This window comes from Peromyscus maniculatus, chromosome 3 (genome assembly GCF_049852395.1).
Source record: "Peromyscus maniculatus bairdii isolate BWxNUB_F1_BW_parent chromosome 3, HU_Pman_BW_mat_3.1, whole genome shotgun sequence".
Taxonomy (NCBI): domain Eukaryota; kingdom Metazoa; phylum Chordata; class Mammalia; order Rodentia; family Cricetidae; genus Peromyscus; species Peromyscus maniculatus.
In genome coordinates, this window is record NC_134854.1 from 80,328,478 (window position 1) to 80,355,891 (window position 27,414).

Below are 27,414 nucleotides of genomic sequence, written 5' to 3' on the forward strand. Positions count from 1 at the left end.
AGGGTTAATTTGGCTTGGATGTCCTCATTATGCTCTGTCATTAAAGGAAATCAAGGCAGGAACTCATGCAGGTCACCAACCTAGAGACAGGAACTGAAGCAGGGAATATTGAGAAACTCTGCTACCACATTGCTCCTCTGGCTCCCTCAGCATGTTTCTTACAACACTTAGGACCACCTGCCAGGAGTGGTACTGCCTGCCTTCTGTGGGCTGGACTTGATCCCTCCATATCAGTTATCAATCAAGGAAATGCTGCACATACAGGCCACAGACTGCTTCCCTCTTCCCAGATGCCCCTAGCTTGTGTCAAATTCACACACACACACACACACACACACACACACACACACACACACAGACACCACACACAACCAAACCAAAACAACAACAAAAAAACCCAACCAGCACACTGGGTGGGTCTCTTCAATTTGTGCTGCTTGTCCTTGTTCCCACATTGAGTAAGTCTTTCTAACCTCTTCACTATTACCTGTCTCTTGGATTGGCATACTGGGGAGAGTGAGTGCCTGAGCCTGCTGACAAGGCCCAAGCTTTTACTTCAGTAACAATACAGAGATAAGTCTCCATGAAGCTATTGGTCAAACCATAAAGCCAGAGAGGGAGTTCGTTTATTTTAGGAACTAAACAGAAGTCTGCTAGCCAGCCAGAAATTTATACTATCATTGCTGTGAGATAATGAGTAGTAAATTCTACATCATCAAGGAGTTGGGGATACATTTGTATTAATAATTCTTATTAATGCACCAATGATCTTTCCGGTAGCTATTTCATTTCTTGAGAATTATCGTATGAATGTTTATATGTCAACCATAGAAACATTACACACTACACATGGTGCGTGCATATCTGCATCTATATACACACACATACACATAGATACACATCTGTATACACGTTGTATACATATTAAATGAGGGTAAAATGTATACATATTAAATAATGTGTGTGCATTTAACTCAGCTTTTGTCTCTTTCATTGGCCAAGCAGCTACTTATTGAACTGATCTTGGGCTGTCATCATCCTTGTTGGCCAAACTACTCTAGGACTTCTCTCCTACCTCAAGACCTCTTGAACAAACATGAACTTCACTCTGCCCAGATTCTTCTGCTGGCTGTCAGCTATCCAGTTGTGAATTAGCCAGCTCCTTTGTTTTTCATCCTTTCTGCCACAAGCGTTTTTCACAGCTCATTGTAGTGGTTTGAATGTGAATGGCTCCCATAGGCTCAGGGTTTGAATACTTGGTCCTCAGTTGGGTAGGTTTAGGTGGGGTGGCCTTGTTGGGGGGAAGTATGGCACTGGGGGCAGGTTTTCAGAGTTTAAGTTCTCGAGCCATTTCAACTTCATTCTCAGTCTCGTGGACTCTCACCCTCTGCAACCATAAGCCCACATAGCTTCTTTCTCCATTTTAACTTACCTATGTGTATGATACATGTGTGCAAACCTGTGCCTTGGAACATGTGTGGAGGTCAAAGTCAACTCATGGGAGTCAGTTCTCTCCTTCCTCTAAGTTGGTCCTAGCAGTTGAACATAGGTCATCAGGCTTGGCGACCGACACCTTTATTGCCACCTGAAATGCCACTGAGCTGTTTCACTAGCCCACTTCTTACTACTTTGTAGATGAAGAAGTCAGAGCTCAGAAGCAGTTGGTGAGCAGACTAGAATCTCTCTATGCTGTTGAGGTACAGAAGCAGTTGTTGTGCTAGGTCATGTGACATGTTCATTCTGTAGATGGGAGTGATGCCATCATTCAGCCCAAGGCTTGTTTTAGTTTTTAATCTCACTTGAGAAGCTTTTGGTTTTGCTTTGTTTTTGTAATCCTTCAGGTGAGATTCCTGGGCTTTCAGGAATGTATGTGCCATCAGAAGCTATGGCATACTCTCTTCCTGACATATAACTCAGATGATAGGCAGAGGGAGTACATACAGTGTGTTATGAATGCTTTATCTACTTTTTTTTTTTGAGCATTTTTCTTTTGGACCTGAGGCTCTTCTTTATCTTTCTGGATATTTCTCTCTACAAGAGGTGAAAGTTGATTTTTGGTCCTTAGTCTGAGTTTGAGGTTGACTCAGTTTGGGTTGGCTGAGTTGTAACTTAACTGGCAAAGCATAAAGGGATTCACTAGCCTTACACAGTTCTCAGGCAAGTCCTGTGATATCACCAGTACAGGTGCCTTGGTTATAGGCTGTAAAATCGACTTGTGGGCTTTATTCCCTAATGTATTGTTTGTATCCTATGTGATTTTGTTTGAAGGGGTAGGTTTACTGGGGTATATTCTTAGGGAGCATAGGAAAGTTTGTATGTCTGTTAGAATTGGACCCAAAATTAAGGTTGATCTTTAACCATTTGTTGTCACCAAGTATCAGTTGCCATTTCCACTGGCTGTGTTCACCAATCAGAGTTACTAAGGCATGTGTTTTAGACCAGTCACCACCTTATACCATAATACCACTGTGGTCCTTCTATCTACCAGGGGAAGTTCTCTCCCTTTGGCCAGGTAGAAATGATTCATAGAAGCTTATGTTTGCAGAAAGTTTACTATACTTTTTCAAACAGCCCTGACTGGCACTCTTCCTTCCTGAAAGAGCCAGGACAGTTAGCTGCAGTTCTGGATATTTGTCTCAGGATATTCATAGGTTGTTCAAGATGGCTAACATTGGCATAAGGATAGTCTAGCTGGCTGTTAGTCCTTTTGCTCAAAGCATCTTGGGCAGCAAGACAGAGTCTGACACTGATAGGGAGTTGTATTGCTCTGTCTCCACTATTTTTACTTATTTATAGGGAAATAAACACCAGGAATGCTTACACTATAAGCATAAGTACATCTTGACACTAATAATGATTTTAACAGATTTTAGCAATGCTTAATACTTGCCCAGTTCCCAGGTAAACGTAGATTCTCTTTGTTTGTCTTATGCTTTCAGGACATTCTTATTCAATTTTACAGTCTTCAGTTTTAAAGGATGGTATTTTTTTGTGGCATTTGGAAAATATCACATAAACCTTTCTAGCTGAAGTCCATACATTAATTTCATATTACTTAGTGGCCCAAAGTTACCTCTGTAAGTGGGAATTGGAGAAATGGCTCATCAGGTAAGGGCACTTGCTGCTCTTACAGAGTACCTGGGTTCCTTTCTCATCACCAATATGGTAGCTCCCATAGTCCTGTCACTCTAGTTCTAGGAGATCTGGTATCCTTTTCTGACTTCTGCGTGCACATGGTGTACATGCACACATGCAAGAATACACACATACATATAAAGCAACTATTTTTTGTATATTAAAATACTAAATCCTTCTATTTTTTTTTCTTTAAGATCTCTTTTCTGAGAAGGAAGATGCTATTTTTTCATGAGTTGCCCTCTGCATGGGCTTTGGGTTCTTTTTTCTCTGTGGTTTGTTTGTAGAGGGTTGACCTTTCAAAACACAGAATGGTGGTTCTTTTAGCAAAGTTGTTATGTATTTGGTGTCTTGTTTTTATTCCTGGAGATGTGGTAAGTAATAGTGTTTTGTTTAGGTGTTGTTGTAGTAATTTTTTACTTACTGTGACAAAACACCATGACTAACACAGCTTATAAGAGTTTCATATGGGGCTGGTTCTACAGTGTTAGAATCTGACCGTGATGGCAGTTACCATGGCCTCAGGCAGGCAGGCATGGTGCTGCAGCAGTAGCTAGGAGATTTTATCTTGATCCATAAGAGTGGGACAGCACTAGCTGGTGACACACCTCCTCTATCAAGGTCACGCCTCCCAGTCCTTCCCAAACAGTTTTTCTTTTGACCAAGAATTCAAATATATCAGCCTATAGTCCCCATTCTAATTCAAACCACAGTATTCCACTTCTTGATACCCATCGGCTTGTGGCCATATCACAAAGCAGAATGTATTTATACCAGCTTAAAAAGTCCCAAGAATCTCTCACAGTTTCAACATGGTTTAAAATCCAGAATCTTTTTTGAGACTCAAAGCAGTATCTTAATTGTAACTCCCTGTAAAACAAAAGCAAAAAGCAAATCAGGTATTTCAGGCACACAATGGCATTAAGTAGACATTACTATCCCAATAGGGAGGAAAGGGAGCATAGTGAGGAAATACTGCACAGAAGCAAGACTTAAATCCAGCAGGTCCAACTTCACATCCTGTAGCTCTGTGTCTGATGTCAAAGGACTTCCACAGCCCCACCCAGCAGGTCCAACTTCATATCCTGTAGCTCTGTGTCTGATGTCAAAGGGCTTCCACAGCCCCACCCTTCCGGCTTTGTTTTTACTGCAGTACACTTCTCTCTCTTGGGCCAGGTTTAATTCCTGTGTGCAGTTTTCACTGACAGACATCCCACTGCTCTGGCACCTCCAACATTCTGGTGTTTCTAATTCATTCCAGGCTTCGCTTTCACAGCTTTATGCAATGCCCTCTCAGGGCCTCCATGCACATACCTGGCCTCACCAGATCCCCTTAACCAAGGAGGTAGATTCCACAGCCCCTTATTGCTATATCCTTTTGTAATTCTAAAGTCAGAATAGATGGCTGATGTTGCCAGGTTCAGCTGCCATCTTGGGCTGGAGCCCGACTCCCCTCTTGAATTACATTTGCATAAACTTTCCTTTGTTGTATAAACTTTCCTTTATTATTGGAGCAGAAAATTCCTTAGGCATTTTGTTTTTCAGTGGAAGCTTTGCAGGGTGTGGTCTTGCCCCAAGGGCATCACACCTTTATTTCATTTAGAATGAAGCCTTTCCTATTCTTTACAGCACAAACCTTGCTGAAATGTTAAATTGCCTGGTGCTCTTTTTTTTTTTTTTTGCTTGAATCTGTACATTTTGTATTTCTTTTTGCTCTGCTTGCTCTCTTTTGTTGTAGACCTGCTTAAGAACAATTACCAATAGCCATACTACAGAGTCAATATGATGCTTTCTTGAAATCTCCTGTGCCAATGAAATTAGTCCAAAGCTTTTCAGTTTTGCCTCAGTCACAATTTTATAACATGGGCAGAAACCAGCCACATGCTTTGCCAAAATATCCTAAGAATGGTCTCTAGCCCAGCTGCTTGTATTGTTTGTTCCCTTCTGAAACTTCTTGAGCTGGGTCTCCATAGTCCACGTTGTTCTCAGCACCATTGTTCTCCAAGATCTTACTAGTATGGCCTGTTAAGCCCTGCTTACAGTATTCTACCACTTCCCTAGTCTGGAGTCTTCTACATTGGTGCCTCAATCAGCATGGTCTGGCCTGTTACAGGAATGCCCACCTCCTGGTACAAACTTCTGTCTAGTTACTTTTCAGTTGCTGTGATAAAACCCCATGGCTGAAGCAACTTATAAAAGAGTTTCATTTGGGGCTCATGGGTCTAGAGGGTTAGAGCCTGTGACAGTAATGGCAGTGAGGATGACAGCAGTCAGGCGGACATGGTTCCCGAGCAGTAGCCGAGAACTTACAGCTTGATCCACAGGTGTGAGGCAGAGACAGCTAACTGGGAATGGCCTGGGATTTGAAACATCAAAGGCTACCCCCAGTGACAGATTTCCTCCAACAAAGCCATGCCCCCAATCCTTCCCAAACAGTTCCAGCAGCTTTGAACCACGCATTCAAATATGTGAGCCTGTGGGGACCCTTCTCATTCAGACCACTGCAAGGGTGCTTTAAGATCCTGCCTAATAAGTCACAAAGGTTGTTGGAGTTGAGGCTCTTTCATTTGGGTTCAGATATCAGTTTTATATTCTGTTAGTGAAATAATGTCTACAATAAATCTCATGCCATTTCCTATGCAGGATGTGGCAGCTGTTCTAAAAGGTAGGATGATTGGTGGTCCATGGCATAAGAAATGACGACATCCATACAGTGTTTAGAGAAAACACGTAGACATTGAAACCACCGTAACACATTCCAATTTTTGATTTGCTTCCTGCATTGCATTTGCAATTCACCCTTCTGTGGACTAGGCTTATTTATATGTGGATATTCCATCCAACTCGCAGCATGGCCATAGTGTTAAGTGGGATTTCATATGAAAATCATCTGTGGATAATCATGTGCGCGCGCGCATGCGCGCGCACACACACACACACACACACACACACACCTTACATATGTAACATCAGTTACTATCCCCCCCCCACCCCACCCCCGCCGCATTTAATATAGCTGGAAGAAGAAGCATGCATTATTAGGAATTATGAGAGTGGCAGTTAAGCCACCATGGGATACTAGCACAAGTGCCAGATGGGTAATATCAAAAGGACAGATGATAAGAGTTGGGATATGAGAAGCTTGAGCTCTGTTGCATTTTTAGTGTGAATATAAAATGATGTAACTGCTATGGAAAACTCTGACAGTTTCTCAAAATTATGCAAGGAAACTGTGAGTAGTGATGAATACCTGTTTACTCAGATAATTAGGAGGCTGTGAAGTGGTAGGGTCACCTCAGCCCAGGAAGTTCAAAACCTTGTCACTTAAAAAAAAAAAGACACTGAAAAGTTATATATGGTATGTCTTGTTGCCTAGGAATTCTATTCCTAGGCATTTACCCAAGATATAAGGACATGCATGCAAATGTTTGTCAAGTTACCAGGGAAACTGAGGTTTCCATTTTGGGTTCCTAGTCTTAATTAGCAAATAATTTTAAAATGGACTCAGAAGGAAATGCAAGGATAATTTTATTTGAATTTGATAGCAAACAACAGAAAAGGTAAAGGGATTGGCATGGCTCATGACACCCCAAGACCCAGTTCTCAGCACAAAGGAGGTTTATTTGCCCCTGAGGGGAAAAGGGTGGGGGATAAGAGACAAAGACAGGAGATGGAGGGTGAGGGAGAAGGGGAAGGGGATAATGGAGAGGGGGCAGGAATATTTCTCTGGGAGAGACAAAGGACTGCCTCTGGATAGAGAGGAGACAGACATGGCCCTTAGGAAGATGGTGGTTTATAAAGGTAAAAGAGGAAACCCTGTGTTAGGATATTGTGTTTAATTTTAATTGAGCATGTCACTTAGGTGAGCTAAAGGGGTTTTTGATTGCTGGACTTCAATACTTTGATATCTGGACTATAGTAGTCAGCCTCAGGAGGAGGAAGTGGCCAAATAAGGGAACAGACATTGGGGGCTAGCTTTAGGAATGTAATCTAACAGTTTTTAGCAAGGTAGAGGGGATGGGGGAGAAGGGCAAGGCCTGCCAGAGCAATGTTTGGCATGCTTGGGCCTGCTGGAGTCCCTTTGGTAGGCAAGCTGCAAATCTTGATAGATATGCAAATCTCTTTAGAGTAGGCAGGTGGAGCAGAGGGAAGGAGAAGGCCATGGCTTCTGCAGTGGAGCTTAGCAAACCTTGGTGGAGGGTGGTGAGATCTCAGAGCCTTAGAGGAGTGGGAAAGCTCAGGACGTGCCAGGGAAAATGTTCTCAGACTTTGGTCAGTATTCAAAGAGAGATTTAAAAACGGGGCGCAGGGGTGGGGGATTAGACTTCTCTAAGTTAGGATGCAGGAAAGTGGGCAGGCCACACGGCAGAGGGACCACAGTGCAACATGGTGTAAACTCGACTGATAGCTGCGTAAGAAAGGCTCCTCTTAGAAGGTTGAGCACATTCTCACATGTGAGAGTAGTTGGTCCTTCCCTCTCCTGAGCATGTCAGGTGACTCAGAAGTCTTTCAGGATAGAGTGCTGGGGGTGGGCCAGGTGACTGACGGGCCAATTTGGATTAACTTTTTTATTTTATTATTTATTTATCTTTTTGAGACAGGAACTCTGAATAGCTCTGCCTGTCCTGGAACTTAATATGTAGATCAGGTCGGCCTCAAACTCACAGAGACCTTCCTGCCCCTGAGATTAAAGGTGTGTGCCACCAAACTCCTGTTGGGTGTTTAGGCCATATTGTATGTCTGCACCGCATTCAAGTGGTGTGCAAGGAGACCAGAGGAGGGCATCAGAGCCCCTGGAACTAGAATTAGCAGTTGTGAGCTGCCTTGTGGGTGCTGGGCCCTGAACCCTGTCCTCTGGAAGAGCAACTGGTGCTCTTAAGCACTGAACCATCTCTCTAGCCCTTGGCTTGAATCTTAAAAGGAGACAGCAGTGTGTTTAGCTCTACACCCAGGGCAGGATGCTAAGTTCAAATTCTATTCCTTTGCCTTTGCCTTACTGAAAAGACTACCTTTTCACATGGCAATTTAAGTTCTAAGGAGTAGCAAATCTGATGTTTATTTTGTAGTGCTACCAGGGAAATGGGAGTTAGGGTTCAAGCTACTGTAACAGTCTCCCTTCTGAAGAAGTAACCCTAAAACGATTTAGAAATTGGAGCAGAGAGTAGAGCCCCCAAGCACTTTTGATATTTCTGGCCTCCAGCCAGTGTAGACGTAAGACGTTTCCTGTTTCTGTCCAAGGACAAGAATTGAGGCTTCTGTCTCTCAACTGCCTGTCCTATTTCTATCAATCACCATCAGTAGCAGCAGCAGACATACCAGCCTAAACATAGGAACAACACAGATGTCTACCAACTAGTGAATGGTGTTCCCACACAGTGGGATAGGAGCACTAAAAATAAATGGAGCGCAACAACACAGACAGAATCCAGAAGATGTAACTTAAGTGATTTTACTTTATTGAATCTTATAGAAAAGGCAAGACTATAGACTAGGAAGTCAGGAAATACTGCTTGGAAATGAGATAGGAGATGGAGTTGATTGTAGAACTCTGGGGACAGGAAGCTATGTTGTGAAACTGGCGTGGAGGGAAAAGAGTACCACTGTACCCATTTCCTAAAGTTCACCAAACCACTTGAAATGAATGGCATGGGTTATGTAAATTAAGCCTCAGTGAATTGAGCTGGAACTTGGTTCATTCAACTGTCCAGAATTATATTTTATAATTGTGTTGTAAAAATTGTTCAGAAGATCTTGAGAACTCTGTTCACAAGTGCGTGAGTAGTCCTTCCAAGTGCCTGAGTATTTGTAGTTTGGGCTTTTCAGTGGTCCCTGCCCTTTGCACTGACTTACATTCTTAGGTTCCTCTTGTCTTTTTGCACAGCAAATTCTGGCTAGTGTTAGAAGAATTTTGATATAAAATAAGAGTATGGGTGCAAAACAGTCAACCCTCCCCCTTGAACTTCAGTTCTCAAAAGGTATTTTTACAGTAACTCTAAAGAGATTATGCCATCCAAAAATGACTATCTACATGTATGAATATTTATTTTTAGTAAGTTGAAAGTAAACATATGTAATATTTTAAGTTGACTAAAGAATACTTTTCATATTAACCTTTTTACAGTCTTAATTGCTGACTATGGAGAGTATTGTTTGGGACATCTTTCTACCCTTATATGTTATTTTTCATAATCTTTGCCCATGTTAGTGCTTATTATTCCTTATTGGATGATTTTCTTTATTAAATGCTTCTATTTTTATATCTTAAATATCTCTTCATATGCATTGTCTAGCTCTTTAATAGATACTAAGATGTAATTGAAAACAAATATTAAGAGTTTCCTAAAAGAACTTGGAGAGTAGCCGGGCGGTGGTGGTGCACGCCTTTAATCCCAGCACTCGGGAGGCAGAGGCAGGTGGATCTCTGTGAGTTCGAGGCCAGCCTGGTCTCCAAAGCGAGTTCCCAGAAAGGCGCAAAGCTACATAGAGAAACCCTGTCTCGAAAAACCAAAAAAAAAAAAAAAAAAAAAAAAAAAGAACTTGGAGAGTATCAAAATATACATTAGAAAAACATCTCTGCTACCATATAAAAGATAACGTCTCTTGAATATTTCGGTACATTGATCCAGGTTGGCAGGTTGTTCTTCAGTGACAGGGTCCTGAGAGAGGACCAGAGGTCAGAGGATAAATAGATAGAAGTTTGGATTTGGGAGTATTATACAAGCTGTATCTTATGCCAATAGAACTTACTAAGAAGTACATCATTTTATATACTGTTTCCTGGGGAGAAATGGGGCAGCATCAGCAGAAACTGTCATATGATGGGGCGAAGGCAGCAGGAGGCGAATTAAACATCGTTGCACAAGGGGAACATAGGGTATCTCAAGAGCACTGCAGACAGAGCTCAGTGGCCTTAGAACTACTAACTCTAGTCTCTTCAGGGAGAAAAGCTCTAAGCCTTACCTCCTTTGAGGCCCAAGTGCCAGCCCAGGACTGGACCTTGCCAAGTCTGCCTCTGGGCAAGGACACAGAACTAGTTTTCTTTTGTCCCTTTATAAGGGCCTCTGAGAAAGCCTTGGATTGGTCTGGCTCTCAATAGCATACGCCTTTATGGACAGATGTTTCTGTAAAAAAAGCACACCTTTCACTGAACCTTCTGAAGGGTGAAGAACTGATAGGAACCTGGGTGATTGTAGAATGGTTGGATTGTGGCAGATCCCTACTCTAATCATAGTTTATCTTAGGTTATCTTTATCCCCATCACAGCCCTTCTTTACTCACTTTTGTGTCAGACCTAACATCCTCAGGACTAGCAGGAAAAGCCCTTGAAATGTATCAATATGCTCCTAGCTCCCACCAACCAAAGGGTAGTCACATAGCGTCTGTGTTCAGTAGCTGAGATTTCCCACTTTGCTTTATCTAACATTTCCACAAGTGTTTTATAAAATGTCTTGATCTATGACTTTCTTCTTCTTTTTTTTTTTTTTTTGGTTTTTTCGAGACAGGGTTTCTCTGTGTAGCTTTGCGCCTTTCCTGGGACTCACTTGGTAGTCCAAGGCTGGCCTCGAACTCACAGAGATCCACCTGGCTCTGCCTCCCGAGTGCTGGGATTAAAGGCGTGTGCCAACACCGCCTGGCTATCTATGACTTTTGTTGCTCTGTGTTTATAAAAAAAAAAAACTTCATAAACCTTTTACTGCATTGAGACTTGGAATTTGTGTTAATCTGAATTCGTGTTCCTAGGTGATGGTCACTCATATTTGACTCTAGAATAAACTATTTTTATATCGTTTGAGGCGAGAGTTGTGTGTTCTTGTTGACACTTCCCATATTATTTTATTTTTCTTTTAATGTAGAAGAAAATATGCAATTTTAGAAATATTATTTTGTTGGCTCTCTAGCAGAGTATTTCTAAGTTATTATGTTTCTCCACAATATGAAAGTGAATGCCTACTACTGCTTCCTTTGGGTATATGATAACTTTGTGTCTTTGTTAGGGTTTCTATTGATACAGCGAAACATCATGACCAAAAGCAAGTCAGGGAGGAAAAGGGTTTATTCAGCTTATACTTCCACACTGCTGTTTGTCACCAAAGAAAGTTAAGACAGGAATTCAAGCAGGGCAGGAACCTGGGGGCAAGAGCTGATGCAGAGGCCGTGGAGGGCTGCTGCTTATTGGCTTGCTTCCCATGGCTTAGGAAGCTTTCTAATAGAACCCGGGGGATGATTGGGCTGGGCCCTCCCCCATCAATCACTAATTAAGAATATGCTTTACATATAAACCTTATGGAAGCATTTTCTCAATTGAGGTTCCCTCCTTTTCAGTTAACTTTAATTTGTGTGTCAAGTTGACATCAAACTATCCAGCATACTTTGTTAGCTAGATTATATTGAAAGTATAATATGAAATTTTATGTCTTAAATTATAAATTTCTGATTTGTATTTTGGAAATTTTGGCTAGTTTTTTTTTAAAAAATTCTTGGATAATTTTGAACAATGTAGTTTTAATATGATTCATACCTTCCTCAAATCCTCTCAGATTTATCCCATCCTTTCCTAAGTGTGAGATCTCATCTTTTTTAAGCCCATCAAATACAGTTTGCGTTGCCCATATACTCTTGGAGGTATGGCCTTCACTGGAACAGGTTTACTACCAAGGGCTACATTTTAAGAAGAGTGATTCTCCCTCTCTCAGGAGCTCTCAGTTGCCAGTGGATCCTTAGCTATGGGTGATACTTTCTGCCCACCTCTCTTTTCATGCTGGGATTTTATCTGACTTGAGCTTACGTGGGTTTTGTGTATGTTATGGCGACTGCTGTGAGTTAATTTGTACGACTGCCCTTCTGCGTCAGTAGGATACTGTTTTCTTGTAGGCATTCATTGCCTTTGCTTCTTACAATCTATTGACCTCCCTGTGCTTCAGTGATCCATGAGCCTTGGGTGTGTGTGGGGGGGAGGCTGAGATAAAGATGTCCCATAGTGGACTGAGTACTCTGTAGTTTCTTATTATCTGCACATTGACCAGTTGTGGGCCTCTAAGTTAGTCAACAAAAAGAGGTTTCTCAGAAGAGGGTTCAGAGAGGAACTCTGTCCACTTAGCACAGTAATGACAGTGGGCTCTCCCTTAGGGCCTGTGACTATCTAGCCACAGGTTCTTGGCTCTGGTAATGATGCCAGCTAGAGTTCAACATGTGGAGTGGGCGTTAAATCCAATCAGAAAGTGGTTGGTTACTCCCATGGTGTTCATGGCGCTGGTGCACCAGTGAGCTAATCTTGCCATGCTGATTGTTATTGGACTCCTCCGAGTTCACAGCTGGGTCAGATTAATGGTAGCATGGATAACACCTTTGAGCACTCTGAAAGTTAGCCAGCAGGAACGACACTTCCAGATCTCTACCTTGGTTTCTCCAGGTTCTGACTCAAGTATATAGTCTTCAGTGATCAAATCTTTCCATTACACTCGGGAGGACAACCAAGAGTAATTGCAATTGCCTCTTATGTTTGGAGGACTATGGGACCTCACTGGCCAACGACTCCAACAGTGGTAACCCATTCCTGGCAATGGGCTTTATATTTGATAGCCTGTGATGTCTAGTAAGGGCATTGTTGCTCCATTGTAGGGTAACTCTACTTAAACTTTTTTTTTATATAACTCTTAGGCTTTTGATCCCAAATACTTGAGAGGCTGACGCAAGAGGATAGCAACTTCAAGGCCTACCTGGGGCACAGAGTATGTTCAGGGCTAGTGTAGGCAACTAGGCTAGTGTAGGTCTCAGAATGAGAACAAATTATGGGGGAGGCTGGCCTGGGGTGTGTGGCTGGAGCACATGCCTCACAGGCAAGGCTTGAGGTTCAGTCTTGTTACAGAAAAATGAACAAACGTTAAAAAAATAAAAAGCTGTTGATGTGCTGAAAAAATGTAGTCCTTAGGCACATCTATTCTCCTTGCGGCATTATGTGTCTTGTCTTTTTTTTTTTTTTTTAAATACTCTCATCCATGGGGAATATCAAGACTTTCTTTTTTATTACTTTTTTTTTTTTTTTTTTTTTTTTTGGTTTTCGGAGACAGGGTTTCTTCTCTGTGTCACGTTGTGCCTTTCTTGGAACTCACTGTGTAGACCAGGCTAGCCTCGAACTCACAGAGATCCGCCTGCCTCTGCCTCCCGAGTGCTGGGATTAAAGGCGTGTGCCACCACTGCCCAACTACTTTTTGTTTTTTAAATCAAAATGCTTATTTTTTTTCTTAGTGAATAATGTAAGGTCTTTATTATTGTTAATCATGAAGAAGTCATTTCAAAAATTTCCTAAATGGTGATACTTTCCCCAAACTATGGTAATTTGCTTTCCTTAGATTACTGTTAATGCCATATAGGGGCATTTGTGGATTATCTCTCACCTATTCACCATTTGGTTAGTCCTCACAATGGCCCTTCTTGGGCCAGAAAATGAAGTTTTTTGTTGGTAACCCTTCTCCCCCCACCTGACCCACTCCCCCACAACTTTCTGTAATTTGCTAAGAGGGCAGTGGTTGCTTTGATTTCCAGATATGGATCCCTCCCTTCCCTAGATTGTCTCTGAACCTGTTTTCTGTTTTCTAATTTTCTATTGTAGAAGTTGATCGTTTTCTTGTGTCTTTCTTTCTGCCAACCTTTTGATTGTTTAATGATATCACTCTTACTGTATTGTATAGATGTTTTCTTTTGTTTGACTCTTAATTTTGGTTATTGAATAATTTTATCTTCAGGAGATAAGGATTTTTATCTCATTTAGTTAAGATCCTTACAGTGTCTTCTGTCCTGAATCTCTTTAATTAAAACCCCAAAGCAGGCAGAGAAACTGTATTCATAAAGTTTCGTGGGCTCACAGGATTTTCCCAGGGATATGTAGTTGAGGCTAACTTGTATCATACAGTGTGCATGTCCCCATAGTCTTTAAGAGAGTCATTGACTTGAGGAAATATTGCTTGTAAGAAGTCATCAAGGTCCCTGAAGTGCTGTTAGTGATGGGAAACAGCATACTTGAACTCTTCCATTAGACTCTCCATCCAATCCCTGAGTGCTTACTGCTCAATCTCAGTTTTAAGGACACTTTCTGTTCAGCAGCACTTTTATTTTTAGAAGTTAGAAGATGAGGCTTCTTAAACTTTTTTTTTCCCCGAGACAGAGTTTCTCTTTGTAGCTTTGCGCCTTTCCTGGAACTCACTCTGTAGACCAGGCTGGCCTCGAACTCATAGAGATCCGCCTGCCTCTGCCTCCCAGTGCTGGGATTAAAGGCATGTGCCACCACCGCCTGGCAGGATGGGGCTTCTTACAAGCAATATTAAAATGAAGAAAAAGGAGTATAATACTTAGACTCCTTTACAGTCTAATAGGGGGGAAAAAACCCAATCAACAATTCACACAATACTGGTGAGTAAATGATCAGAGATTTAGCACTGTCTACCACTCTTAAAGACCTTAGGAGGAAGGGCACCGACTCTGGAGGTCTTTTAAGTAGGCCCCGTGGAGGGCAGCAGAGGGAGAATTGGGTGTACCCTGAGGCTGGCCAAGGACGGTGGTGAGTCCCAAGGGTGTGGAGACGGGCTGGGAGGATGGGCTGAGGTGCACAGGACGGACAGATTAGGTGTACCCCGGAGAGACCAGAATGGGAAAAGAGGGTATGGGCAGCCTCCCTGGGTCCCAGCCAAGTGTGGAGTCCCTGTAAGGTCCTTGGGGAGTCAGTCCCAAAGGAATGCAGCTGGCTAGCGGGAGGGGTGAGGCAGGCAGTGGTGGCAACCCTCTCCTTTCCTGCATCTAAGGGAAGACCTGGGCTGGAGCTCTTGCATGCTGCCCAGGAAACCTGACTTGCGCTGTCCAGCAGACAGGGGTCCGCCACTGTAGAGTGAATAGTTGAATGTGACTTTCATGATATCGTGAAGCATAAAGATCTAGAGATGGTGACAGCATGGGGGAGATGTCTGTCAAATACAAAAGTCTGAGGCAAACCGTTCCTGATGCTGTGTTTTATTATTTACCGCTCTGAAGTATCATACATTTTTAAAAAGGGGTTCGGGTGTGCTCCGTGGTTAGAGTTCTTGCCCAGAGTACACAGGGCCCCCCTGGGTTTTGATTTCCAGCACCCAAGCTCCCACCCCTAAAGGCTTGTCTCATTTCCTCTTTTAAGGACATGTTTGTGTGGAGTGTATTTAGAGGTGTGGGAAGCTAGAAAAATAGTTGCTCCCCCCCCCAAAAAAAAAATGTTTCGATGAAGTAAAGCAGCCCCGAGGAAGGGAGGAGGTTCAATTCTTCCTGTCACTGATTGCTGCCTTCATCTGCTAGCTGTTTGTGCTTCCCCCGCTGCCGTTCTTCCTTGTTCACTTCCTGCGACCTTCTCGGAAGTGTACAAGTTACTCACCACTGACAGCGATCTTTTTTCTTTTGCTTTTATTTCTAGTGCACAGAAGCCAAAAAACATTGCTGGTATTTTGAAGGACTCTATCCCACATACTATATGTAAGTATTGTGCTTTCCTGTTGATTTGACTGGGCTCATTTTCTCTCCCACTCTGGGAGGAGTTTCTTTAATAGATCCAGAACTGGATCATTGGATAGGGAAAGCCCAGGTATGGCCTAGCCTGCCCCCCATCCTCTGCAAGGTTTTATACCTGCCTTTACTCATGGTCACCTCACTAGGGCCATTCAGCCTGGTCAGATGAGTTAACCTAGGAATATGAAATGCTGCATGCCCTGTTTCACTGGGCAATTAGTTCCTATAGGATTGGTGAAAAACAGGAAGATGTCTGTAGAAGACAGACATGGTGTTGGCTTGCATAAATTTTCTTAGACAAAGAGAACAAAGATTTTTTTAGGAGTATTAGGAATAGACTTATGACCTTGAGCTTGAGAAGAAAGGGCCTTAACTTGGTTGCTATGCTTGTGTGTTTGTGAGAGAGAGCGAGAGGGAGAATTTGAGATTTTACAATGGTTATCTTCCTCCAAGATAGATACGGTCATGGCCTTTGCTCAAATGGGTTGTACTCCATCTTGTAAATTTTGTCAGATAGGAGAATTTTCAGAAATGCATATAAATTATTGTAGCAGAAACATTGTATATATGAGGTATTTGGACATGTGAAGTAATTGAACAGGAAATATATAATATAGTCACCTCTCTATCATGGGTTTTATAATCCTTGGAACATATCTTAATAATGTAAAATTGTGCCTGTATGAAATATTCAGACTTTGAAATTTCATCACCGTTTTCTAAACAGTACAAGTGCGATCCAAGTACCATTTATATTGTATAAGCAATCAAGAGATGATTCAACATTTATGGGGATATACAAAGGCTCTATGCAAATGTTAGTTCATTTTATAAAAAATTTGATCATCCTTACACATTGGCATCCAAGGAGGCCATGGATTGAGTCTTTTCAGATAATTGAGGGCAATTATAATAACAAAGGTTATTTCTCCATTATTTCCTGACCACACTTTTCTGACCTGTCCTTCTTGAAGTGCAGTGTGGGACAAGGAATATTACTGTGAAGCAGAGGAAGTTGCCAGTGTCTTTGGTTGGTTTCCTGCTAACAAAAAGGGGGCCTTCACTGCCTGCTTTTGGTGGAGGGACCTGAAAGAAAGCTTTGCAGCTAGAAAAAGAGAGAACCTATTGGGAAAATTAAGCAGCCACACCAGGACTTTGTCTTGTATTGAAGAGCTGTTATGTGGAAAACAGTACTTACAGGATAAACGAGGAGATAAAATACTTGGTACTTCTCAGAATAAAACATTTCTATTGCCGGACATTGTTCCCTCTATTCAGCTTCCTGCATTAATGTATATTAACAGCTGCTTCTTTCACCGTGGTCTTTGAAAACATGCTTTCCCCCTTGTTTTGTTGATCAGCTTTTTCAAAAGTTGGTAGTAGCAGCTACTCTTGTATTTACTTGTTAATTAATCCATTAATCCATTGACATATTCACTAATAATTCCTGAGTGTTTTTGCAGAGTAGCGTCCTGCTCTTGTCCTTTCCTTTCCATTCTCATCCCATGGTAGAAAGAATGGTCTGGAACCCTCAGTTGCTCTGTTCTGAAAGTTGAGACAGTAATGATTAGAATGTTGAATTGAGTGTTTAATAGAAGCTAGGTAATTTCCTTTACCAACTATGTAAATTAATTTGTTTAGTTTCACAACCGCCCCAGAAAACCCATAGCTGCCAGCCCCCTGCCTCTGCTCTTCCTGTCTCTCTCCTGATTCTACCTGGAAACAGCTCACCTTGGTACTTGTTGGCACCATGACTCCACCTGAAAATGGCCCCTCTTGGTGCCTATTGAAACCAGTGCAAAGACTTTTTTTTTCAGGCTTTTCTGGTCTTTTCTCACTTCCTCTAAATTTTCATGTCCCTTATTTTCTGCTTAAAACCATCTAGAGCAAAGTTCAACTTAGTGGTTTTCTCTTTGTTTTGAGTATCGTGAGGGCAGTGACCTGAATACTGGCAGTTTCTGTGCCATGCCCCTAGCACACTCCTGCAGGGGGAGTCAGTCTCTTCTTCCAGTCCTCGATACCCACAGGCATCTTTGGATGACTCTCCAGACCCCTGCTTCATACCCCCCTTCTCCATGAGGACTTCTGTGATGCACTGTCCTTCCCAACAGCTGGAAACTGCATGCCTCCATTCAGCGCTGGTGTAGCAGCATCTTGACCAGTCCTTCCTGAGCGCACTGCCAACTCTTCTTTATATCCACTGCATGCTTCTAGGAAGTGGCCAAAGATTATACTACAGTCCTCAAGCATAGATAGAGGAGAGGAATTAGACCACACAAGCAAAGAAAATAAAAAATTAAAAAGGAAAACAGAATTAAAAACTCCACAAAATGAAACAGTCAGAGACAGTTGCACGTTATTGAAAAGACTCAATCTTCGAATTATAGACAGAGGTGAAGGAGAAGAATTTGAGGTTAATGGAATAGATCAGATATTCAACAGAGTCATAGAAGAAAGTTTCCCCAAATAAAGACAAAAAAAAAAAAAAAAAAAAAAAGAGGCACTCATAACACTAAATAGATAGGACCAGAAAAAAATTTCCCCATGTCAAGAAACAAAGAGCTAAAGAGGCCCATAGAAATCCACAAAGATACCCCCACAAAAGACTGCTGGCGAGGGTCGAGAGACAGCCGGGACTGACCTACTCTGGTGATGGGATGGCCAAACACCCTAATAGTTGTGCCATAAACCCCATCCAAGGACTGAGGAATCTGGATGCAGACATCCACGGCTAGGCCCCAGTTGGAGCGCTGGGAGTCTAATTAGTGAAAAAGAGGAGGGTTTATATGAGTGAGAATTGTTGAAACCAAGGTTGGATAAAGCACAGGGACAAATAACCAAATGAATGGAAACACATGAACTATGAACCAAAGGCTGAGGGGCCCCCAACTGGATCAGGCCCTCTGAATAGGTGAGACAGTCGATTGGCTTGATCTGTTTGGGAGGCATCTAGGCAGTGGTACCAGGTCCTGGGCTCGTTGCATGAGTTAGCTGTTTGAAACCTGGGACTTATGCAGGGACGCTTGGCTCAATCTGGGAGGGGACTGGACCTGCCTGGACTGAGTCTATCAGGTCGATCCCAGTCCTCGGGGGAGACCTTGATCTGGAGGAAGTGGGAATGGGGGGTGGGCTGGGGGGAAGGGGAGGGGGCAGGAAGGGAGAGAACAAGGGAATCTGTGGCTGTTATGTAGAACTGAATAGTATTGTAAAATAAATACAAAAAAAAATTTCCCCATGTCATATAATAGTTAAAACACTAAATATACAGAACAAAGAAAGAATGTTGAAAACTACAAGAGATAAAAGACAAATCACATATAAAGAAAACCCATCAAAATAATAGCTGATTTCTCAATGGAAACTTTAAAAGCCAGGATGACCCAGAGCAATGTATTCTAAGTTCTAAAAGACCATGGGCAACCTAGACTATTGTACCCAACAAAACTACTGGCCATATTTGGAGAATAAGGAGAAAAATGTCCATGATAACAACAGGCTAAAATAATTCATGTCCATCAAACCAGCCCTACAGAGAATACTGGAAGCAATGCTTCAGATGGAAGCTATGAATAAGAGTGAATAGCCAAGGGGTTACCAAAGAAATCACATGAAGCTGTAATGACTGGCACCCAAAATATGGTTAAGAACACAAGCAAGAGCAGCAACAACAACAGCAAAACCAATAAAATCACAGTAATCCGTGTACACCGTTCAATAATTATTGTGGGAATATTTCCAGAACAAGCACTTGGACTCCATTGAGAGTAGAAGAGAGAAGATGCGCTCACTGGTGGCCTGAAGCCAGGAGAGCTCCTGAAATGCCTTGGTCCCAGGCCCAGTTTGCATTCTCATTCTATACTCTAAAACTACACAGTGTGGTGAACAAGCAAGTGAGATTTTACAGGAGCATGTATGGCAGTCAACTTTTTGGTTTTTTAAAGGCATCTGTTATAGTTGAATGGTATAAGCTTTTGTGGTCAGGCCATTAAAGGCAACAAATTATTGTGTTTTAGATATTTCGCCAAGTCATTTTGTTCCAGGTAGCAAAATGAAGTCATACTTGGAAATGAACAGTACAAGCAGTGTGCTGTGGGATGGTCTGTATGTCAAATCTGTTGCTCTGATTGGTCAATAAATAAAACACTGGTTGGCCAGTGGCCAGGCAGGAAGTAGGTGGGACAAGGAGAGAGGAGAATTCTGGGAAGTGGAAGGCTGAGGCAGAGACACTGCCAGCTGCCGCCATGACCAGCAGCATGTGAAGACGCCGGTAAGCCACCAGCCACGTGGCAAGGTATAGATTTATGGAAATGGATTAATTTAAGATATAAGTACAGTTAGCAAAGCCTGCCACAGCCATACAGTTTGTATGCAATATAAGTCTCTGTGTTTACTTGGTTGGGTCTGAGCAGCTGTGGGACTGGCGGGTGACAAAGATTTGTCCTGACTGTGGGCAAGGCAGGAAAACTCTAGCTACACAGTGCTTTAAGTAAATCTAATAATTGGTTTTTTCTACCCTATTCTACTTCATAATGACATTAAATATTAATGGCCTAAACTCCCAATAAAAAGACACAGGTTAGTTGAGTGAATTACAAAACAAACTACATTTTTCCATTGCTTACAAGAAACTCAGCTTTAAAGATAAACATCACTTAAAGTGAAAGGATAGAATTTTTTTCCCAAATAAATGGGTCCAGGAAGCAAGGAAGTCTCAAGAACCTAATATCTGACAAAATAAATTTTAAATTAAAACTAATCAGAAGAGATAAAGAAAAGCACTTCATCCTAATCAGTAGAACAGTTAACCAAAAGACATTGATGTTCTAAAGATTAATATGCACCAAACTCTGGAACAGCCAATTTCATAAACAACATATTATTGCACTTCAAGACACAGACTAACATCAACTCCTTAATAATAGGTGATTTCAATACTTCACTGTCTCTACTAAAAGACAGGTCACGTGGACAGAAAATAACAGAAAAACATTAGAATTCATTGACATCAATCATATGGACCAGGCAGATATCTGCAGAGAACTCCACCTAAACACCCAGGAATGCGCATTTTATTCAGCAGCCCATGGAAGCTTCTCTGAAATAGATTACACACAGGGACACAAAACAAATCTTCTATTTACAAAAGTTGAAATAACATTGTGTATTCTATTGATCAAAATGTGGTAAATCTCTAGTAATTACACAAACTCATTAAGACTAAACAACACATTACTGAATAATGGATGTGTCAAAGAAGAAATCAAGAAAGAAACTTTTCCTGGAACTAAATGAAAATGAAAACACAACAAAACAAAACCCTTGGGACACATTGAAAAGCAGTCCTGTGAGTTGCAGCTCTAAGCTTCTACACTGAAAAATCAGAGAGAGCACAAGTAAACGATTTAATACAAAAAAGAACAAACCAACTTCAAATCCGGTTTTTGAGAAGGAGTAGTGAAAACCACAGCAAAAATTAATGAAATAGGAACAAAGAAAATAATGCAAAGAATTAATGCTTCTTTGAGAAGATAAACAAGATTGGCAGACTGTTGGCCTAGCTAACCCAAAGGAAGAAAGGCTGAAATGAACAGAATCAGAAATTAACAGGGAAGCATTACAACTGATACCAAAGAAATTCAGAACGTTATAAAGGAATACTTTAAAACCATAGATACCCTTAAGTTACAAAATCTAAGAGAAATGGAAAAAATTCTAGATTCATCAAAATCACCAAAGTTAAAACAAGAAGAGAGCAACAATCTAAACAGCTCTATAACAAATACAATGATTGAAACAGTGATAGAAGACGTCCAACTAAACAAAAAGCTCAGGCCCAAATAAATTTGTAGATAATTATATCAGACTTTCCTAAATCTCCAGCCAATATTTCTTAAATCATTCAAACAAATAGAAATGGAAGGGGCACTCCTACATTCCTTCTACAAATCCAGTATTATGTTAATACCAAAACCAGTTAAAAACACATCACAACACCCAAAACTCCAAGTCAGAATTTCCTGATGAACACAGATACAAAAATTTTTTAACAAAATATTTGTAAGCTGAATACAGGCACATATCAAAAAGAACATCCACTGTCATCTAGTTGCCTTTCTTCTGGAGATTCAGGGATGGTCTGACACGTTTAAGTTTATAAATGCAATAAATCATATAAATGGATTTGTAGACAAAACCCACATGATTGTTCTGTAGATGCAATAAAAGCTTTTGGCAAAATTCAACATGGCTTTGTGATTGAAGTCCTAGAGAGTGTAAGAGGGAATATACCTCAACATATTCAAGGTAATCCGTGACAAATACACAATATTTATACAAAATGGAAAAAAAGAAAAAGAAAAAGAAAACTCCAAGCAATCCCATTAAAATCAGGAACAAGACAGGGCTGTTCACTATCCCCATTCTTTACAGTGAAATTGCTCTAGTACTAGAGCAGTCAGATAGAAGAAAAATCAAAGGGATAAAAATAAGTAAAATCACTCCTGTTTGCAGAGGATGTTATACATAAGAGATCCCCAAAATTACAACAGAGAACTTCTCAAAATGATAACAATTTCAGCAAAGTGGCAGAATTCATAATCAGCTTACAAAAGCTAGCACCCTTTCTATATATCAACAGTAAACATGCTGAGGAAGAGATAGATTGTGGAAATATTTCCATTCAAAGAAATTATTAATAAAGTCACCCAAGGAGGTAAACGACCTACAATTAAAACTATATCTCTGAAGAAATTGAGGAAGACATGAGAAAATAGAAAGACCTCCCATGCTCTTTAAAATTAATATAAAAAAGTAACCTAAAAGAAGCAACTTGCAGATTCAATGCAATCCCAGCCAAAACCCCCACAACATATTTCACAGAGACAGATAAAATTATCCTAAAACTCACATGGAACCACAAAAGTCCCTGAGTAGCCAAAGTAACCCTGAGCCAAAAAAAGAACAGCGCCGGAAGGATTACCACTTGAAATTTGTGGTATATGTTGCTTCGCTACAGTAATAAAAAGCATGATACTGGCACAAAACTGTCATGTAGACCATTAGAACCAATAGCGGAACCAAACATGAGTGCACACAACTACCACGCTCTGATACTTGACGAATATGCCCAAAGCATACACATCTTCAACAAATGATGCTGGGAAAACCAGATGTCCACATGTAGAAAAATGAAATTAGACCCATGTCTTCCAACCTGAACAGACATTAACTCCAAATAGATCAGAGAGCTCGGTGTTAATCCCGAAACACTGAAACAGCTAGAAGAAAATACTTTCAGTACTCTACAAGATTTAGGTGTAGGAAAGGATTTTCCAGGTTGGACTTCATTTGTCAAGGATTTAAGGCTAACAAATGACAAGTAGAACCTCATAAAAATAAAAAGCTTCTGTACAGCAAAGGAAAAATCAGTTGAGTTAAGAAGAAGCCCGCAAAGTGGGAGAGAATCTTTGCTAGCTATATATCTGACAGTGGGTTAATATTTAGAATATATAATAAAGAACTCAAAAAAGCAAAGAATCAAAACAAATGATGTATTCAAAAAATGGGCTGTTTCTGCCACCCATGAGGCTTGAGTCTGGAAGCCTCACTAGGCCAGTGAGGGAATGCAGAAGACAGGAAAATGTACTGAAAAGCCAGGGTCGGCTCAGCTGTTCAAACTCTGATGAAATTCTGCAACTTATAACCTCAGTGCATTTATTATGTGCAGCATAAGGGGCAGGGCTTGCTAGTTTTGTTATGAAGTCTCTGTAGGTGAGCAGTCTCAGGCTGCAGTCATCCTAGAGGAAGAAGCTGCAGTTGCCATTGTTTGTACACACTGGTCAGTTGTTTGCAAACAGTGATACTTGGGCAGAGGATGGCCTTGCCTTTCTGAACCTGACCTGGAGGAAAGGTTTGCCAATTTCCCATGGGTCCAATTCTGGGGTCCTTGGTATGGTCAGCTCATGTCAAACAGTACACACTTAGTCAGAACTTCATTGGGTCAGTTCTTCGTTCGCTCCCTATAGGCTATGGATCTGATCAAAGAGTTCTAAAAGAAGAAAGAAAAATGTCCAAAAATATCTTCAAAAGTTTTCAAGATCCTAAGCAATTAGGAAAATAATTAAAACAACCTTGACATTTTATCTCACCCAAGTCAGAATGGGTGGGGTGATCAAGAAATAACTAATAGTAAATGCTGGTGAGGGTATGGGAAAAGGGAACCTTTATTCACCCTTGGTGGTATAGCAAACTGGTACAGCCACTATGGAAAGCTGTGTGGAGAATTATCAGAGACACATCTGTCATGTGACCCATCTATACCACTGCTCAAAGAACTTAACATCTTAGCCCACAGTTGTTTCTATAGCCATGTTCATTGATGCGCTAGCTACACTAGCTAGGAAATGGAAACAGCCTAAATGTCCTTCCAGTGATGGGTAGCTATGAAAATAGAGTACAGACACACAATGGAATATTATTCGGCTGCAAATAAATGTGAAATCATGAAGTTTGCAGGGACTGAGTGTGGTAACCCAGCCCCAGAAAGACAAATATTCCCTATTATTAGTGGTTCAGATGTGAACATATCACCTGGAGAAGTTGCGGAAACTAGGAAAGTAAAAGGGACTGCTTGTGGGAGTTTTAGGGAAGTAAATAACAGGACATAGGTGTCCTCAAGTAAGAAACTGGAAAAATGGCGGAGGACTGTGACTGGGGGTTTGAGAGAGGGAAATAATTAGAGAGAAAGAGAGAGCACTAAGAGTTTTTTTTTTTTTTTTTTTAAATCCTGTAATCGTTATTTCATGTTTGCAAAAAATTAAGTATATAGCAGTGTATCTTATACACGCATTTATTACTTAAATGAAATTATGCTACTTGGGGTGATGATACTCACCACTAAGAGCCATAGACTATCTAACAAAATCACAGTAAGAGACTCGGCAAACCTCCTTTTCATTTGTTGACCAAGAGAATCTGAAAACAATATAGGCTGTCGCCTCTGGTTGCTTCCCAGAATTTGAAGGTAAGATTCTATTGCTGAAGACACCTCACAATTCAGGCACATGACTTGGAGGTTGGAAGCCCCCCTGCCTGAAGACTGCCTTTCATACTAGATGGTGATAGGCAACCTGCCAAGGGAGGAAAGTAATCAATAGTCCCATCCAGCTGTGAAGCCCAGAACCACATCAATGACCAGCATGGCATGATATCCCTAAAGGTGCAATAGTGGAATTCATATATTAGTGGTAACCAGTAGTTATCTGATTAGACTTAAAGTCTGCTCAATAGAAGGGCGCTCATGGCTGGTGCTCTCAAACTAGCTAGCTACCTATGGCTGGTGAGGCCATGGAACCTAGAGGAGAACCCACTACTGCCCCTTCCTAAACTAATAAAAATTCTATCTGCTTTCTGAATACTTGTCCTTGTACCTAAAGATAGTGCAGCTCTCCCCACCCCCCCTCCATCAAAGAAGGTTTGTTTTTGCAGCAGTTGGAGACCATGACAGAAATATGCAGTTGGTCAAAATGAAGAAATCAGCTGACTGGCATGCTCAGCTTTAACTGATACATCTGCCACACAACCCCTACTCCTAAGGTTCTGGAAACAAGAAGGAAGGGTCAGAAAGATAATAAGTTCCAGAGTACCAGAATGCCTCTTGGGAGATTGTGTCTTTTATGTGTGACAGGCTATCTGTGCCCAAGAAATCTGAACCATATGGTTTTCTAAATAAGACCTGCATAATGACAACACTACTTGACATACTGACATGGATGGGAGAAACCTCACAAGGCCCCACTCTAGATGAAGAGTTACAAGCAATGAATGACTAGTGAGAGGGAGAATAGTCTTTGCCAATGTTGAGCACTTAAATTTGTTATCTAAGGCCAAGTGGTTATCTTTAAAAATGTACACACACACACACACACACACACACACACACACACACACACACATCTTACTTAGGATTTCTGTTGCTGTTAAGAGATACCATAACCACAGTAACTCTTATAAAGGAAAATATTTAATTGGAGCTGGCTCACGGTTCAGAGGTTTAGTCTGTTATCATAATGGTGGGCAGCATGGCAGCATGCAGGCAGACATGGTGCTGAGAGGTAGCTGAGAGTTCTGTATCTGAACTTTTAGGCAGCAGGAAGAGAGTGAAACACTGGACCTGGCTTGGGCATCTGAAACCTCAAAGTCCACCCCCAGTGACATACGTCCTCTAACAAGGCCACACTTACTACACCAAGGCCACACCTCCTAATAGTGCCACTTCCTATGTGCCTGGGGAGCATTTTTATTCAAGCCACCATGTACATGTATATGTGTAACAACAATTATTAAAGGAAAAGAGGTCATGAATTTAGGGGAGAACGTGAGGGAGCGTGGAAGGAGTTGAAGGGAAGAAAGGGAAAATAATGTAAATGAAACATAAATGAAATTTAAAAATTTTTAAAAAGGATTATTCCAAAATGAGAAACTGAGTGCATGAATTATATGTATTTATGATTAACTGAGTCACCAATGATGCATTGGTGTCACATTAAGAAATCAAAGCACTTCCACTTGGAGTCAGTTAGCCAAGAGCAAGTCTAGATTTGAATTCTCTACTTCATGTTCCTTGTGTCTTCTATCCTTTGTCTGTCAGTGTCTTCTGTCTGTATATGTGTGTCTGTCCCTAACAAAGGGCTCCACTCTGTATTTTTTGAACAGCACATAAAGCATCACATGTGGAAGGAAAGGAATACTTTAGGGACATCTTTGAGTTTTTATAAAGGATTAAGTTTCTTGATTCCAATGGATCCCAACTGACCTAGATAACAAACATCATTGTTTAATCAACCAGTAATCATAAATGGATGATTTTCACCTTTATGGTTGATTTTAGGAAGTTGCTTTCAACTTTTGTATTTGCTGCTTTCAGCAAATGATATTCATGCATTGTCTGGGTCAGGGGCATGGAAGAGTACATAGTTTAAGATTACAGCCATGCATTAGCTTAGGTTGTGAAAGTTGGTTACATGGGGAATCCAAGGCAAATAAGGTTGGTTGGTACATTGTTCTCTTAAAGGCAAATTAGTTTGAGTATATAGTAGGAGATAGATCTTAGGTGACTTCAAAATGTATTATTAATTTGGCTGTGGGGTCCAGCAAAGGTTCCAGTCTCTTAGAATGTAAGAGATATTTCATAATACTGTATCACCACAGTTGGGGAAAAGTGATAATTTAAGGAAAGTGAGAGAAATTTCCTAGGATGAGAGAGGTCTCAAAGGGAGGAAAAAGCCATTGTATTCCATTATCTAAGGAATTTTTATGGCCATGGGAGAAAGTGGAGAAAGGCTGATGTAATCTCTGTTGAAATTGATTCATTCTCTGGGGATCATGAGGCTAAGCTAATGGATCACCCACATGATTTATGCCTGTCCCCCTGGCCCAGGCAGGGAACTGATGACACACTGTTTATGTACTGCCCACCCAAGAAGCCTTTTAAGTGCCCCTGTTCAAGTTTGTCCACTACCTGGCTAGTGATTGAATGTCTTCTTAACTGAACACGAATGATTTAAAATAGTAAGTAACCAACCCCATAGTTGTGTAAGTTCTGGCAGGTAGAAAAGATTTTACCCCAAAGACAGTACTCACCTTGCCTCTGTTCTCTTAGAATGCTGAGGAAACCTTAAGAGCAGTGCAATAAGAGACCACTGGATGCTCAGCCATTGCCCTGGACCTTAAGAACCTCCAGAGGCCTTCTGCGTGTTT

General features: G+C 41.2%; 1 protein-coding gene across 2 annotated transcripts in view; it reads left to right on the top strand.

The window, feature by feature from the left end:
• Vopp1 (VOPP1 WW domain binding protein) overlaps positions 1 to 27,414 on the top strand; it is an 86,182-nt gene that overhangs the window by 28,234 nt on the left and 30,534 nt on the right. For both annotated transcript variants that reach the window (XM_042273410.2, XM_076566862.1), the window contains exon 2: positions 15,566 to 15,624. In XM_042273410.2, the coding sequence (XP_042129344.1) occupies positions 15,566 to 15,624 (59 nt within the window). The remainder of the gene's footprint in view (positions 1 to 15,565; positions 15,625 to 27,414) is intronic.